This window comes from Hippocampus zosterae, chromosome 9, assembly GCF_025434085.1.
Source record: "Hippocampus zosterae strain Florida chromosome 9, ASM2543408v3, whole genome shotgun sequence".
NCBI classification, from domain to species: Eukaryota; Metazoa; Chordata; class Actinopteri; order Syngnathiformes; family Syngnathidae; genus Hippocampus; species Hippocampus zosterae.
Window position 1 is genome coordinate 19632515 of NC_067459.1, and position 17483 is coordinate 19649997.

Below are 17483 nucleotides of genomic sequence, written 5' to 3' on the forward strand. Positions count from 1 at the left end.
GGCGCACATCCTAACCACACCTATGACAAAATTGCCATTTTGACAATGGAAAAAATATTAGCACATGTGCAAAATATGTACTCTTAATACATTTTATTTTACATAATACATCTCTCAATGCATGTGCAAAACATCCAGCAACAAAGGGTTTGAACAATCAAAAAAAATAACCACATACTGTGACCCCCCCCTTCCCCAGTGCAAAGTGCTCATGCATGAAAATTACTATTCAAGGTCGGCACAAAACTGCTAAACAGCAAAGAACTCATTTCGTGCAATTTTTTTAAACATCAACCCACTGAAAAATATTATGTAATTCAGGTACTGTTTGTCCTGAATATCATCCCAAATCCGCAAATCATTAAGCCTACTCGCGCAGTACAGGGCAGTATAAGACCTGGGGCAAGTGCAACTGACATGATACTGCCATCTAGTGGTAAATGGTGAAATTACAACTAACTGGAATGTGACTTTAATAAATCCATTTGGAGGAAATTTACAGGAATGACAAGTTAATTTATATTGTGAAAAAAAAAACCATTGACTTTCAACAAAAACTCATTGTATTAGACCTCAAACTGTGGTATACCTTATCAAATTGAATCATTATCGCATTGAGTCACATCGTTCCACTTTAAAATGCAACATATTGTGTCGTGTCTCCTGTGGTGTCAATCAGGATTCATTGTTCGGCTTGAAAGTACTCTAAGACCGCAGCGTTTTTGACAGGAAAGAGCATGAATAGACTGATTTCCATTCTTGATTCCAATCCACTGGGACGGAATACAATGATTGTCTGTGTGCTTAAATCTCAACACGGCTCGCCTTTTATGCACCACACGCTGAACTGTACAGTAATTCCTCAGACAAAACTCGGCTTTTAGCAGACTGTTGGGTAGAGGAAAATTTCAAACAAGAAGTTCTTTCTACGAGGATGTTTTAAACTGCTCGAGGCGTTCTTCGGCTTTATGGGCGGTACCGATCTGTGGATGCTAAATAAAGGAGGCTTCAGTCCATGAACATGTTAACACATAGGTGTCAAACTCAGGTCCTGGAGGGTCGCTGTCCTGCATGTTTTCCAAGTCTCCCTGGTGCAACACACCAGGCTGATTCAAATGAACAGGTTCAATGTTAGGCTTCCGCAGAGCTTGGTAATGATCTGATCATTTGAATCAGGCGTGTTGCAACAGGGACACTTGGAAAACATGCAGGACAGCGGCCCTCCAGGACCTGAGTTTGACACCTATGTGTTAACATTTACCGTACAACCAGACAGTCAGTCACAGGTTTATGATTGATGACATCTTCAGGCACGAGAAGAGTAGGTAAATGACACCAGGACCTAGGCTGTCATATGCTGTGACGGGTGATGGTGTGTGCGTGGGTGAGCGAGAACCAGCTGCTGACTCACAAGGCGACACAGGTGGGGGGTTGGAGCCGAATAGTCTCTTTCAGGATTTCCAAACCTTCCCAGTTCTCGATCCAACTGGGAATTTGCTTCTTCGTCGCACGAAAATATACTGGAAAAAAAAATAATGCGTCAATAACATGAACTACTGATAAAGAACGCAGAATATATGAATTAAAACATGTACATGCTTGGTGGTCAATAAAGTTCATCAACTTCAAAGCAGGCTTACCTGGAAGGCCAGCACATTGTGCGCTGCAGCCGAGCACAACTGGTGTGCACTATGGAGAATAAAAATTGGCAGTTGGCGACTCAAACCCACCGACTAAAAATGACTGAGCACCACACAACTATCTACGTGCTTCAACTGAAAAACTGCATCGCAGTATTCGGTTTTGATGCTCAGATGGAAGATATTATTTAACGGAACCACGAAAAAAAATTAAAATAAATAAAAAAGGCCAACTGTCAGAAAGAAGCAGATTGACACAAACAAAGGAAATGGGCAATAAGGGAGACTGGGCAGAAACAGTATCAATGGCAGAATTTCCAGGCAAAATCCATCGCTGACCAAAAAGTACATAAGTAAAATTAAAACAAAAAAAACTTTGAAGCACATACCTTCGGTCGAAAGTGTGGGTGGATAAATCAGGTCGACAATTTTATTTATATAGCCCTTAATATGCAGAAATGTTTCACAGTTGAAGGCATGAGAACGGGAAAAAAATCATTGCTTTTGCAACATCTAAAAAGACATCATGTCTGTGGAAATTTGTAATGTAAATTTAGCACTAAAAATGAACCAATGAAAAAATTGTGACTTAAAATGGACTTGAGATCAACACATGTAAACATAAAAATGCATCTTAAATTTAGTTCGAACAGTAGTGCATCATCAGCAATAGAATGCAAGGCATCCCATTTACGATGCTTGTAAATCAGAACAATGCTGACCTGACCTTCGTGTGAGTGAGTGAGTGCGCGATGAAGCTCAGCAGGATTCTTACCAGCTGCCACCAGGATTCCAAGCTGCAGTAAGGGGGGCCCGGCTGAAGAAACATTGGGGATATGTCCCTGCAGACCACACTACAAGAACATCTAAATGGCAAAAAAAGTGGTTGGGACATCACAACTGGTGGAAGTCATCATCCTATGACTGGCAGGACTGCAGAGGCGTAAACGCATTTAGGCTTTAAATGTATTGCTGGTTGATTTCATAGCAGCCTGTGGATGTCAAGTTTCATGAATGTACAACTTTCATCATTTGGTTAGCTCAGTTGATTTTAATACAATATTCCTCGAATAAAAGGATGTTTTATGTAACCGATTACAAATGTGTGAACCAAATCAATATATATACTGTATACAGTATATATATTTTTAAGTTATCTTGTTACAATTTGTGACTTTGTTCAGCTACATTTTTGGGACCAAAGTCATTTTTATTCAGAGTTGCAAAATAGAGTCAAGACAGGGGTTTTGGGTTCTAATTTTGTTCTTCAATCGTAGTTCTGTCCAAGAATTTCCCATTTTCAGGGAAGGTGTGAATCTCATCTCAAAATCAGCTCCCCATTCCCCTCACTACCCCTTCTAATGTACTTAATTTGAAGACGTACATTGTTTTCACACTGCATATGTACATTTCGAAAATAGGAAAATGACGTATACGTCATTTGAGAATAAGAAAATGACCAAAGTTGACCAAGTTTTTAGCACGTACAACCCGACGGACATGTTCAAATAAAGGACATTCAAAGGACTTCTCCAGTTTTGCGCACAAACGCAATGCACTCTTCAATTGGAGTAAAGACATAAACAGTTGGGAAGAACGTGCTGTGTACCCCTTTTATTGCAAGCGGGAAAAAAGGTCATGTCATGAAATTCTCCCACACTGCAGCCCTCACATGAGGAAGAGAAGGAAGATTTGTGGACAGCAGTGGACGACGGGAAGACGGCCAGAAAGGAGCGCAAATAAGACTTTCATTGAAGCGATGATTTCAACAGAAGGGATAGAAAGAGAACAAAGACTGTACAATGGTAAGGGCTGAACAATAATGGCACTTAAAGACTCGAGGTGAGTCATGAGGCGGCTGTTTAGTGTCATTCGGAGTGTTAAGTGAATCACGTCTAAACATGTTGTACAGTGGACATGTGGAAAACGTTCCATGCGTTACTTTCAGATTCAAAGCCAGTGCTGGAAGACAAGATTCGCGATTACGTTTTGGAGTGAGAAGAGTTAAAAGAATTAATTTTCAAATGACTAAAAAAAATTGATGTGGCCTTTGTAGGAGGTACGCAAATTCATCATGGAAATGACTGATTCGAATTTAAAAGTCCATTATGATGCCATAGCTACATCAACTAGGATCAATCCACCACACCTTCGATCCACAAATGTACAAATTCTTTTTTCCCCCCACTTTTTCCATTTATTTATTACAATTTGTCAACGTTATCCATCACATTTCATTGCGCTAAACACTCATATTATTCCCGGCCCAATTAAAACAAGTCCAGAAGGTGACTATTGTGTGGAACCTGAAAGAGTCCTCAAGAGTGGCAGAGGAGGGAGAGAAGGGAGATGGAAGGGAAAAGATAGGTTTGAGGGAGGCAGGGAGGGAGGGAGGGCTGAGTGTCCTCCCGGGGGCTACTTCCGCATAAGGAGAATATAAGCTATGTGAAATTATTATTCTTGTGTTCATTTGCTCCTCTTCTATGCCGTCTTCTCTACTCCACGTCGCCAGAGTCGTCGCCGTCTCCATCCATTAGTAAAGCAGCGTACTTACTGGCTGAGCTGAACTTCTGAAAAAGACAATCGGACATTCTCAGCAAATTGCATTCAGGCAAATCGTTCAGTCGCTCATTATTTGGTGCCTGCTGCTGCTGGCGGTGGGCTGGACTAAAATGTGTGTGGGGGGGTGGGGGGGCAAGAGCTTCAGGAACAGCCTTTAGCAACAATGACAACTGCCAGAGTTTGATGCCCGGTGACGGACTTACAGGGATTGGGGCTTCGTCGTATTTCTTTGGCTCTGGCGGTGGTCGGGCATCTCGGTCTCTTCTGTTATCCTTTCTACAGTCAGAATGAACCCGTAGGTTAACATTCATCAGCAAGACTAACAGCACTTGCCAAGAATACTTCAAACAGCAAAAAGCTGAAAGACGACAGGATCACGCACACCATCCATTTGGATCATCTACAAGCCGCTATCAGTCATAGTCCAAACTTGTTTTCTAGCTCATGCTATGCTGTTACTGATGTTGCACTCCAACTAAGATCAAGCGTTTTTAGGAGGGGGGGATGCATCATCAGTTGTGTATCTTAATGTGGGCCACTCTTTGCAGATGCCCTCATGCTATCTCCCTGCCTGCTTTGGTTAACAACTTAAAGAGTTGCCAAGCTGTAAGTGGCTGACCTGTCTGCCTCCTTTCTTCGGTCTCTGTTGGGACATTCTCCTCGCCCTCGCCCTGCTCCAGGCCCCGCAGGCCCACCTCGAGCCCGTGGGGGGCCCCGGTCCCGGTGAGCAGCACCAGCCTTGTTCTCATCTTAAAGGAGAAGCCAGACAGTCGAGAGAATGGTTGGACGGTCACCTGTCGACTACACTTGCAACACCCGGCAGCAGCAAAGCCCCATCCGTGGCAGTCACGGATGGAGGGGCAGTGTAATGCGGATCATTAAATGAAAGTTGAAAAGTTGGGTCCACCGAGTCCCATTTTTTTTCACCCGCCATACAGCTTTGCACTTACAGTAGGTCAAATTTAATTACAGTGTCCCCCCGCTATTCGTGCGGAATTGAGACCGAGCCCTGCCGCAGTAGAGGGAAAAAAATAAAAAATAAAAAAATCGCAAGGACTTGCCGCCCCACTAAAAATGTTGTATCGATACCGCAAGATGGCGGTCAGCATGACTTTGGTCTAAATGAAGCGCCTCAACTCACCTCAAGGTGTTTTGGCACCAAGATGCCACCAAAGAAATACTTTTGTTTTGGCCCGAGCTAAAAAAAAGTGACAAGATGAGTTTCTCAGCGAAGGAGTCATTGGGGGTCGGGGGTGAATAGGTGACTCCTCAAACTTTGAATATGCTGGGGAACACTGTATTTGCATTTTTAATCCCTCTGTAAAAAAAACATCAATACAAGTGAGGTTTTCGTGTACATCTCCAATGAGACGCTTTTCATAAATGCATACTACTGCTCATTTAGAGACAAGCTACAAAAGGACTAACAGTAAAACGTTATGGACAAGTATTCTTTTCGTGCCCTTCCTGAATCCATTTTTTTTAAAGCACCACTGAGGAACATTCTAATCTTTTATTTCATTATGCTAATGAGCTGTGTCACCACAGGGACAGTCAATGATAATGAAAGATCTGAATAAAAACAAATGTGAGCAGCTTGTCAAATGGAAAACGCCACCTTATTGGCCTAACAGTTACCTCTATAGTACAGTGGAGCTGCATATTGGCTTATCTTCAGTTCTTATCTTCAAAAATAAACATGTTTCAATAGCAAATTAAACATACTCTGTTCTCGATAGGCAGGGGTGCACATAAAAAATTGGCATGTCATCATGCTCAAACGAGCACCAGAGGTAGATTGGTGTTTTTGTTTTGTTTAAATCGACCCACCAACCTAACGGATGAACTTTAAGACTTATGACACATTTGGGCAAAGTCTTTCGTTGATATGTGTAGCAATGTCATGTTAATATTTTTTCAGTGACTTTTGCATCATATGAACTCCAAATGGTACAATTTCTGGGTTGCTTGACTTTGGTGCATGACCTTTAAAAAAAAAAATCTGAGGGCAAGATAAAAGAAGCTCTCGTCAAATCTTAAATTGCCTTATAAGAGAAAAAAAATCATAATTACAAAATACAACTCTGCTCATCGTATCAGAGTTGATCATCTATCAACTTGGCACATTACTCAGGTAAAAGTGGTGTTAACTTCAGCTCGGCAGTGTTGCCAATTACAGCGCTTCCATTTTTGAAGTGTGAGACAACAATGGCTGAAATCACCCAGTGAGTCCACACGTTCAGCAGTGAGCCTTACCCTTTCCGGATCCTATTTCATCTGCAGAATTTGAGGAGCTAAAAAAAGGGGAGGAGAAAAAAATATATAATAATAATCAGGGCATAACGTACAGGACAACATCTATGTATTTGTTAGGCATCGGAATTGTACGCCCACCTGAACTTGGGAGGGGCTGAACCAACAGGTGAGACTGGGGATCGCCCATCATTGTCAGCGGAGCCACTGGTGGCCGCACTTCTCTTGGCCCAAGCATTCTCCTTGGGGGGAGGTGCTGGCATCACCTTCAGCGGTTCCTTGCTAGGGGCTGGCTGCGAGGAGGGTGCAGGGGATGAGGGCTCATCTTCCCTACCGCTGAAAACCTCGTTTTCCCCGGAACGCTCGCCGTCCTGACACCGTGACCCTGGCAGATGAAACAATGGGAAGCTGAATTGTGTCGCGTGCTCTGGCCAAATTCAATTTCGATGTTCTGACGTAAAAGTGTATGAAAATCTCACCTCTTCCAGAGCCACTTCCTGGCTGGGAGGACTCACTTCCTGTACGAGATCTTTCAGTGTAACCTTCCTCATTCCGCCAGCTTGGATCTCTGGATATAAAAGATTGACTCAAATGTGTAAGAATCTAAAATCAGTGTCTATTTTGCAATCCCTTCCATTTGAGCATGCTATAATTCCAACGTTTTAGTGAAGGATGGCAAACGACATACTTGTCTCGTATCTTTCTATCAGGGCCCCGACTCTTGTCCTCCTCCAGCTGCCTCTGCAACCTCTCTTCTTGTTTTTTCAGCCTCTCTTCTACCTCCCGTTCTTTGGCTGCTGTGTCAACTGGTTTGGCAGCACCAAAGATGGAGGAGGCCCTGCTGCTGGACATCTGTGGAGCGGCTGGGGAAGATGCACTGCCACCGGCTCCACTACCTTCCTCCTCCTTGGGCACGCTGCGGGGCTTTAGATTCAACTTGGGCCTCTGCTGGGGAGCTGTAGGGGGGCAACGCACAAGTTTTATATGAAGTGGTGAAGACCACTCATTGACGCCCTTAACAACCAGTAAATTCCAAGCATCGCACTCACCTCGATCCTCACGCCGATCCTCGCTGTAACGATCCCTGTCGCCAAAACGATCTCGATCTCCGTAACGGTCGTTGCTACCGCGACTATCATCATAATCTCGACGGAAGCTACTGCCAAAGGCACGACGGCCTCCTCCGCCACCACGAGAGTCATAACCTAGAAAGCAGAGATTGAAGGTTAAAAATATGAAAGGCGGTCGAGCAGGTTTATCGCAGTGTTGGATATACCAGAAAAATCTATCAAATCAAATCAACCCCATTTCCCCAAAATATGGCAGACTCACCTCCTCTATCGTAATCTCGCCGGTCTCGGTCATCGTAGCGGTCCCGGTAGCGGTCTCTTCCGCCATCATAGTCTCGTCGTGCACCATCGCGGAAACGATCCGACTCGTAGCGATCACGTGATCCTGTGAGACATTTTTGATTCGATCAACTTATTGAGCTAAAACACAGTTGTGTTTCTAGTTGGGTTTTAAGTTTCAAAAACATTTTTTTAATTTCATGCTACTTTGTACACTGTGGACAGTGTTGAACAGTGAAGCGTTACTTAACTTTTTTTAGTTTTCCAAATAGTTACTCGTCGATATTTGCAGGAAAGCATCTGTAGCTTCACTGAGCCGTTGTAATGCTCGTAATTTATAAATATTGGTTCAAAGTATCTTGTTTTGCTCGGGGGGAAAACCGTAATATCAACATCTTAAACTACAGTCACGTTCAGCAACTAAACTTCCAAGAAGCAAATGCGGCAAATTCAGAGTAATTCCGTTCTTAAACTAAATTTGAAATGTGACTTACTCTCTCCAAAGGCATCGTCTCTCCTGGGAGGCGCATCATCGTCAGTGTCGCCACTAGGCCGAGCCCTCCAGTCACTGTCTGTCTTATCAGGGCCCATGTCTCCCATTCTTCCACCACGATCTCGCCCTCCCATCATTCCACCGTCTCTCTCTAAGGCAGAAAGACACCAGCATGGTACACATCACCAGTGGGATTCAGATTGAACGATGGAAGAGACATCATATTACAGTCCATCAGGGGGGGAAAAATGCATTCATTTCGTACCTTTATCATTCGACTGGTCTGCTATATCCACCCGAATCCTTCGGTTTCCCAGGTTCTTTTGGTGTGAACAGAACGGCAGGTATAAATTAAAAAGGTATTTGTTACGCTGTGGCATGCCTTCTGTGGATTTAGTGAAGGGAATTTAACTTAAAAATGCATCGACATGGTGTGTTGCCTCACCTCCTCATTGAGACTTAAGGCCCTCAGGAGAGATTCCACATCATCAAACTCAGCATAGCCAAAGCCCTTCAACCTTTCGTGGTTGCTGGGTTCACGAGGCAGACGCACTGCACTGATCTAGAGACAAAGACAACAGATTCATATGTCAGTAACTTGGGGGAAACATTGAGGGGTGGGAGGGGAAAGACATCAGCAAATATCACATTGAACAATCTTTAAACTGCAGGTTCTCCGCATACGCCCATCTCTGACACCATGTGAAGTATTTGCTTACTGCCAAGCCGCGAAAGAAGTCTTTGATGGATTCTTCAGTGACATCATAGGGCAGGTTGCCAAGAAAGGCGGTGTACGGCGGGCTGCGGGGCAGTCGGGACCGGTCAATATTGGGCTCACGCGCTGAACGGGGCGCTGTGGGCAGGATGGACCGGTCAATGGGCGGGGCCCGGAATGAATCCTCATCTGTGTGCCACGAAGTCGACACTGGAAAAGAGGGACAAAGGGAAACTGAATCACTCTTCTGTCAAAATAATCAAAAACTGTGCTAACATTGACACTGTTATTCATCCAGTAAGTTCAATTTTGGGGCAGGTGTGTTGAGAGTATTATCACATTAGAATGAATGCAATTTGCCTACTCAGAATACAGCTACAATGCCAAAGGTAGAGTTTGCATAAAACACATTTCCCCCAAATAAATGATTGAAATCCTACATATACTGTATATCTGCTCTTCAGGAATGTAGACCTTGATTTTATAGGGCATTACATTCATATTTACCAAATCCAGTTAAAAACAGTGCATGGACATGCAAAATACAGATTGATACAGCAACACTGAAAACACAATGGAAAACCTTAAAAAAAAAACCTATAACATCGTATCCATTTCAGTACTCACCGTCCCCATCCAAGTCATCGGTTTCATCAGCCCAGCTAGTGGTTTTGACGGGGTAGCTGGGAGCCGGGCAACTGCCTCCACTTTCGTCCGCCAAGAAGTCGGTGAGAGTGAGGGTCTTTCCCTTCTTGTTCTTCTTCTTAGCTAAGGGGAGAACCACAGAGAGTTTGCAGATTGACTTATGCTATCATGAAAATAACTGGAAGTGGATGTCCATGAGGAAAGTGTTGATGCAGTCAAAGGAACCATAAAACCCGCATATTTCATTGTGCTCTTCAGACTGTAATAGTTATTAATTTACATCAGAGCTCCACTTGCGAGCTATACAACGTTATTTCTATAGTATTAATACTAGCGCACATGTGTTATTATTGCCGTGAAATTTTAATTTTCATCAAGGAATGAAGCAGTACATATGAGATAAGAACCTGGTCAGCATAACAAACTTCTATTCCACGTTGGCATACAACCTTTGGTAAGATGAGTCTAAACAATCTCTCTGTTTTGATGAGAATGAATGGACATTAGAAAAGACTAGCGGTGGTTGTGGCACATTCAGAGAGCATCCACGCGTGGCAGAATATTCCATATTGTTCGAATGGCAAAGAAGTGCGAGACATAGGTACCGATTTGTTTTGATCAGAGGCAGAAAAGGAAGAATAATGCTGACTCATGCCTGTCGTTACACTAAACTGTAAACAAACGGCACGTTATGCCGTTGACTACTAAATTACTCCTGTTTGAATGTTCATACGCCGCTTATGCCTTCTGCCGATTTTATGTGGGGTTGTTTCAGGTCAACGATCCGCACCAATTTGACAGCACCGACACGAAAGCGACTAGCAACTTCGTCGCTAACTTTTTGGATTCGGTGACACAAGGGAGAGCCGGTGCCGACACGTGGCAGTCAAAAACCACTCAATTCAACGAGGTGATTATTCTTGCGATGCTAGTCGCAGCTTAGTCAGCACAGGGCGTGCTGCCGGGGAGCGTATCACCGCTGAGCTGGCTAGCTTTTATGGCCTAGCGAACGTCGCCGCGCCACGTATCAAGTGCGCAGTCGTCGCATCAACATTGGACCGGAAAAGACTGCGGACTGCCGCAACGATGAAACGCCACCACGAATGTGTGTGGGGTGTGAGTTGAAACGCTCGAACTGTCTTGTTTTAACTGCGCACAGACGCCAGGGAGAGCGGCCGCACACGTGGGGAGAGTCCCCGGATAGCGCGGACTGGTCGGCCCAACCCCTCGACTAAACGCGCTTGCGTCCGTTGCTGCTTAGTGTGCCCCGAGCTTTAGCTAGCCGTTGGCTAACACGTCATATAGCAAACGGAGGTTTGTAATACACAACACTAACTAACAAGAATTGTTAAAAAAGGACATGACAGTTCCGATTTGTTGCTTAAGAAACAGAAACAAAACGCCAATAACACGTGTAAAATGTTCAAATGGAGCTTGTCGTTGCTTCGTGCAGTTACACTCCTTTGGCGGTTTCGTATGCACTGGCTTCAAAATAGAAACAGACATATTTTCCACGCCGGACAACGACGAGGAAGTGAGCGAGGACGTACTTACTAGTTCCGAACGCGAAATGGCCGGTTATTGGTTGTTAAAACGTACTGAATTGTACCCCCAACCGAGCCTGTCGGTTCACCCACATAAACCTCACCTGACGCCGCCATGTTGAAGAGCGAGTTCGCGGTAGTTCCCGGATGAAGGCGTCAGCGGGTTATTATCGGGAGCGCGCATCCGCGTTCACGAGCTTGGCTGAGTCCTCTCCTCCGTTGGCCAGCATCTCGCAGCCATCATGGCATCGTTGCCTTGCTGCCATGATGATCAGGGCACGTTTTCAAGAGGCTGCAAAGGTACTCACACTCCGTGTATATGTGCAAAATAATAATATTTAAATAATAATAAGTACACACTCTGAAACGTAAACACCAACGTAAAAATGCATAGTTACCGTCAGTTAACAGTACAGTACTGTACAGTATATGGAATTTTAAAAAAATCCTCTGCACGAGAGCAGAATGATTTTGAAAGATAATCTAACTTCTTATCCACAGTACTGTGATTGTCACTTATGATGCAATTATGTATTTCTCCAAAACCCGATTGCTAGAAAAAAAGTAACTTTTTTTCAATCAGCGTGGAGAACCTTTTGAGTCACATAAAGTCATCTCTAATTAAAATTGATTGTTGACGAGAGCTATCTATTTTAATTAAGAGTTGTTAACTTACTAAAGACTTTGACTTACAGTATTTTAAGCATTCAGTAAAACGACAATCCTAAAAAACACAAAGTACGGTTAGTATTTTTTGACATGCAGGGTGTTAAAATGCTTATAAATGGGACATGAAAGGGCTTTGTGGTGATGAAGGACATCAGAGTCCGACATCTTCCCCCTTCAACTCTGGCCATGACTAAATGCTCTAAATATTCAAGGAAACAATGAATCTCTTGATTCTGGAATTCCCTTAACGGCTTATAGAAGTGCCTTTATTGTGACTGCCCAAAATGTCCATTTATTTCTAATTATCCAAAAGAATGCTTTATACTATCGACTCACCACACAAAAAGTACCCCCCCCCCACACACACACTTCAGTCTTCCCAAATACATTATATGATTATATGTGAGTACTTTTGGTGAATTGTGTAAGTATTTGCGTTTTCGAGAGATTCAAGTCGCCAATGAGATAAAATGGGGACCAAAAAAAGAAAAAAACATGCCTGCGTAGCTTTATGTGTTTTGAGTTTGACGCACTCTAGTGGCCAAAAATCAAGAGTATCAAGGCACAAAATGTGCCACGGTGGCTCTTTTCAACATACTGGACAATTCATTAAGTATACTTGCACGCTCTGATAAACAACCATTCAAACTCAAATGTACACTTTACAATTAAGAATCTTCGGTGAACTTAAAATGCATGTTTTTGGAATCATGAGATGAAGCTGGAGTACCTGGAGAAGCCCAGGCTGAAATTCAAAACCTCGGGCTTCGGAGGCAGTCGTACAGTACTACGGTACTTCACCATGATGATGTCTTTCATGTAACATTCTATCAACATAATATAATGCTATAAATACGTTTTATATTGTGTCACAACAACAATAAAAACACCAAAAGTCAGCACTGACAGTTTTATTGCCGCCAGGTCACTCGTTATTGAGCGGGCATGTTCACTTTCATCCCTTGTGATGCAATTATGTTGGGGAATTCTATTCCTTGATTGAACAACTTTTTAATTTGGACAGCCCTGGATCATCTTTCACAGGAACTGTGGACGACAGCTTCACTGGAGGGCATCTTGGAGCCTGTTACACAACACAAATGAAACGGGTTGCTGGTTTAAAAAAATATTTGGACTCACTTTCAACAATTTTTTAAAATCTCCTCCATCATACAATCTCCAAGAGGTCAGCATTTGCTTACATCACAGCCATCACTCGAATTCGTTTTTTTAAAATTCTCTCCTCATGTCTATATACAATGCAAGCTGCAAACTTGAAAACTGCAAAAAGTAATACATTTGGAATGAAATGAGAGCAACTTGGTTTCACTGTAACTCACTTGAAATCGCCGCCATCCAGCAGGCTCTTGTAGGTCTCGATCTCAGCTTCCAGTTTCACCTTGAGGTTGAGCAAAGCCTCGTACTCTTGCGTCTGCTGTTGGATATTGGCGCGCAGGTTTCCGAGCTCCTCTTCCAGATGCAGGGTGATGGTGTTGTACTTCTCCATTTCCATGTTGTTACGTAGCTCCGTGTTGCGTAGTGTGTCTTCTAGCGACGCTTTCTGTTAAGCAATCGTGAAAGAGCAATGAGATGTTTGGGCGGAATGTAGATTGATTTAGCCGGATGATGTCAAAATGGACACAAAAAGAAAAGATGATCGCTTACTAAGCTCTGTTGAGATGCGAGCTCGATTTCCAGAGTTTGTATCTGTCTGCCTAAGTCGCTTCGTTCCATTTGGGCACCCTGGAGCGCCTCTGTGTTCTGTGATACTTGCGCCTGAACTTCTGCTGTCTAAAGTTAAGAGAAGGAAAGATATCACGCCCATGAACCAACTTGTCATTCTAATTACTTTGTTCATGATGACCCCTTCATAGCACTAGCTTACCTGATTTTCATGCCAGCGTTTGAGATCCTCGGCATTTTTAACCGCGATCTTCTCGTAGTTGCCCCTCATATCCTCCATGATCTGGGACAGGTCTTGGCCTTTGGGGGCGTCGACGTCCACTTGCACACCTGACTGGGAGATCTGATTCCTCAGCTCCCTCACCTCCTACATGACAACACAGGGAAGACAGAAAACACACACACACACACACACACACACACACACACACACACACACACACACACACACACACACACACACACATTAGAATTCACTCGAAATAATCCATTCTCAAACGCGAGTGATGAAAATCATCGCTAATCAATTCATATAATGTTAATTTAGACATTGACCACCTGCTGTGTGTAGTGCTATCATGTACAGTGACTGCATTGTGTTTCAGAAATATTTGGGCGCCCGATTAGCTCCTCAGTTGGATATTCATTTGTTTGCTGAAACACTTTGAATATGATTTGAATTGATCTTATTAACAAAAAAAAAAAAGTATGAACTTCTCAATGCAGTTTTTGGACTAATTCCTACTTTGTTTTGCTTCTTCACGTGAATCTTGCATTAGGTATTTCTCTCGATGTCATTTCTCCCGTACGCTCTCATTTCCACAATCTCGTCAATGTCTGAACATTGAATGAACAGGGCAAACTTTGAACGGCAACTACACTGGCAATTGTTTGCCCACCGCACACTCACATTCTCGTGATTCCTCTTGAGGAATTCGAGTTCCTCCCTCACGGCTTCAATCTCGCTCTCAATGTTCATCCTGCTCATGTTGGTCTCGTCGATGACTTTCTTCAGACCGGCAATGTCGGCCTCCACAGATTGGCGAATTGCCAGCTCCGTGTCAAACCTGTACAAACCAACAATCCATTACAAAACAGGCACTTCATGTTGCGTTGCATGTTGTCTCTGCGAAAAGCGTGTTTCTCCACATCTTGCAAGTGGAAACTTTTAAATATGGGGGGGGGGGGGGGGGGGAATCATACCCATATTTTGGATAAAACCAAAGTATAACTTTACATAAAAATTTGGAATTGGGTGATTTGCATCTTTCATGTGCTCACAAGACTGCTGGTATTCATAACCGTGTAAAGATGTTTTGGTGAGATACTATTCTCTTGTCAAATCCCTAGCGTGGCTGGAATTGTTTTGTCTGCCTCGGCAAGGCCAAACGGCATGTGACGAGGAAGCCGAGGTTTGCCACATTTATACAATCCGAACTAAGTGCCCGAGAGCATGAAGAGAAATCAACATACTTGACTTTGAAGTCGTCAGCAGCCAAACGGGAGTTGTCGATCTGGAGCACCAGACGAGCGTTATCTGATATCTTGTCAAAGATCTGAAAAAAAACAAATCCAAGCGATTTGTTAATTGTTAGTCGGCGTTGCGTTCTGTTCCTCTGCAAAATGAAGTTTGCGTTCATCATGCAACCTTTGGAGATTCGCTTTTTCACATTGTGTAAAATAATCTGCAGATGTGATTTGGATCTCCGCATCTGTTGAAGGAACCGAGAGTCAGATTACACAAAGGGGGGCATGGAAGAGTGGGAGGAATGTTCCGCTGGATCCCTTCTCCTCCATGAACAAAAAAAAAAAGTCATTTTCCTTGCGAATAAACGTATAAATCAAATGTTCATGTGTTTACGGGAGTCAAGAAGACTAAATTCTTTGTGGCGGGGTGTGGGGACGGTGAATTTCTTTTGCACATCCTGTCTGGCAGGAAAGGGAAAACACACAACGCTTTATGAGTTTGGGGAAAAAGGGTCATTTTGTGAAAGACATTCGGCATTTGGAGAAACCCGTGACATTTGAGTCCGCTGGGTGAAGCCCGATTGTTATGCAAGCGGCCCCGCTCGCGCTCACGCACATGTACATCGACAGACATTCGAATGCTGGTGGGACAAGATCCTTTTGTGCGCGACTTTAGCAGACATCTGTTTCACATTGCTGCCCACGAACGCGGTGGGGAGTGGCGTAGAATCTCAATTACAAGCGGCCCAATTTGGGGAACTTTTGTACGTGGAAGTTTCTACCCTCATGTTGGTGACTCATCAAGGGAAGTTGTGAGGAACTTGAAGCGCAGATTGATGGGGGGGGGGGGGGGGGAGGGGGGATGGTCAGAGTTGGGCAACCACACCCTTCATTCTAATGCAAGAAATGGGATGACTGACTCGAGAAATTGTGAAAAAAAAGTTTGCAGAGTCTCAAATGCGCACTTCATCCCAATGTTCTTAATAAGGTGACGCTTTTTGGATGTGACTTCTACCCAAGTTGGTTATGACTGAATCGCAATGGAAAAATCGAGACAAATGTTGAACCCCCGCGGTCGACCAAAATGTGCAAAATGAATGCAGCCTGCCGATCTCCTCATCATAACCTGACTGTCCGGTGACGCCAACCTGTTTGCGGAGGTCTTCGATGATGGGTTCGTACTTGCTGTCGTCTCTCATGTCAGGCCCTCCGGTCTTCAACGCCTCCCTGATCTTCATCTCCAGCTCCTGGTTGGCCTGCTCCAGGTTCCTCACCGTCTCAAGGTAGTTTGCCAAGCGATCGTTGAGGTTCTGCATGGCTCCCTTCTCGTTGCCAGTAATTCCGGCACCCATGCCGCCACCCGCCGCCACGGATCCACCGAAACTCACTCCTGAACCGCCGCCCATCCCGCTACCCATTTTGCTCGGTCCAGAACGCAGGGAGTACGAAGAGGCAGAGGAGATGCGGGTGCCAAAGCCACCGGCGCCGCCATAAGTGCTGGCAGCACTGTAGCGGGGTGAGATGTGGGATGCAGATATCCGCTGGGAGCTGGTTTTCCTGTAGCTCATGGTGGAGAAGTTTCGTGCGTCACGGAGAAGAATGTGAGAAGTAGAAGCTTGCTGCTGGTCGGCGTCAAAAGAGACGATGGCAGTGGGAAGTGGGGAATTTATACTCCTCCTTCTCTCCCTCAATCTCAGTTGGCCTTTTTAGACCCTGCCCACTTCAACGTCGCCCCATTTTTCATTTCCTGCTCTCTTTCTCTCATGCTCTCCTTTGCCCGCATGTTTCCTTTTCGAACCTAGTGTGTCTTCAACTGTCATGGAAACGTACAAAGCATATTAGAGGCAACAAACCATGCATCACCCATGCAAATCAGCTTCGTTGAGCGAGTGAGCAGAGGCAAATGAGGGTGAGGTTGCACACAGAAAAATGAAAGAGCTTAGCCAAAACAACCAAATGCTCTTGCTTTACCCATAAAAGGAGTAAAATGTCGGCTTTTCATAGTAGCCCAGGTTTGGTCAATGGGGTACGTACGTAAAATCTTTTTGCAACATGCAGCGCATCGAATGAAAAAATATCAAGGTTTTGTGAAAATCATCCAATTTTAGCGTGAACTGGCAAATCACAAAGTTGACGGGTGATTGCTTAACCCCACCCCCCACCCCAACCCCCACTCCCCCTCACCCCAGCGAGAACTGAACCTCAGGCTGTAATCACATTTCAACACAAACAATAAGTTAACAGCCAAGACAATGTCTGTTCCCACATTCACAAAGAAAACCCAAAGAACACAGAAACTTCCGAGATACCCCGGAGGTTGTGGAAACGGCGAGATGCACAAAGACACTGCGTTAGCTGATACCACGCTCAGAATACAATCAAAAACAAAACACAGATAAAGGAGACCTTTGTTCACCCATCACATTATATCCACAGGTCCGCACATTTCGGATCTTCTATTGA

The 17483-nt window shown here is 44.2% G+C and overlaps 2 protein-coding genes across 5 annotated transcripts; both read right to left on the bottom strand.

Annotated features, from left to right (window-relative positions):
* Positions 1 to 3239: 3239 nt before the first annotated feature.
* eif4ba (eukaryotic translation initiation factor 4Ba) lies at positions 3240 to 11417 on the bottom strand. Of its 4 annotated transcripts, XM_052075972.1 has the most exons (15): positions 11306 to 11417; positions 9640 to 9780; positions 9017 to 9222; positions 8743 to 8859; positions 8563 to 8617; positions 8299 to 8448; positions 7788 to 7910; positions 7505 to 7660; positions 7144 to 7411; positions 6935 to 7023; positions 6597 to 6840; positions 6459 to 6496; positions 4822 to 4951; positions 4406 to 4478; positions 3240 to 4210 (listed from the first exon to the last, which is right to left on the bottom strand). In XM_052075972.1, exons 1-15 carry the CDS (start codon positions 11316 to 11318, stop codon positions 4136 to 4138), a joined length of 1878 nt encoding a protein of 625 aa, XP_051931932.1. In that variant the 5' UTR covers positions 11319 to 11417; the 3' UTR covers positions 3240 to 4135. The 4 variants fall into 4 exon arrangements, with proteins under 4 accessions (XP_051931932.1, XP_051931934.1, XP_051931933.1 ...); XM_052075974.1 differs by lacking the exon at positions 4822 to 4951; XM_052075973.1 differs by lacking the exon at positions 4406 to 4478.
* A 1349-nt stretch (positions 11418 to 12766) lies between these two features.
* Positions 12767 to 16674, bottom strand: LOC127607557 (keratin, type I cytoskeletal 18-like). The gene is made up of 7 exons (XM_052075988.1): positions 16169 to 16674; positions 15027 to 15109; positions 14464 to 14620; positions 13756 to 13920; positions 13536 to 13661; positions 13211 to 13431; positions 12767 to 12954 (listed from the first exon to the last, which is right to left on the bottom strand). Exons 1-7 carry the CDS (start codon positions 16586 to 16588, stop codon positions 12933 to 12935), a joined length of 1194 nt encoding a protein of 397 aa, XP_051931948.1. The 5' UTR covers positions 16589 to 16674; the 3' UTR covers positions 12767 to 12932.
* Between the last annotated feature and the right edge of the window lie 809 nt (positions 16675 to 17483).

Coding starts and splice junctions, on each gene's coding strand:
- eif4ba (XM_052075972.1), bottom strand. Junction 6,841..6,934: donor AGGAAGTGGCTCTGGAAGAG/GTGAGATTTTCA, acceptor TTCATCTGCCAG/GGTCACGGTGTCAGGACGGC. Junction 4,479..4,821: donor CGAAGAAAGGAGGCAGACAG/GTCAGCCACTTA, acceptor TTCTGACTGTAG/AAAGGATAACAGAAGAGACC.
- LOC127607557 (XM_052075988.1), bottom strand. CDS start 16,588: ATGAGCTACAGGAAAACCAGCTCCCAGCGGATATCTGCATCCCACATC. Junction 14,621..15,026: donor GCTGACGACTTCAAAGTCAA/GTATGTTGATTT, acceptor TGGTTTGTACAG/GTTTGACACGGAGCTGGCAA. Junction 12,955..13,210: donor CTGGATGGCGGCGATTTCAA/GTGAGTTACAGT, acceptor GTTGTGTAACAG/GCTCCAAGATGCCCTCCAGT.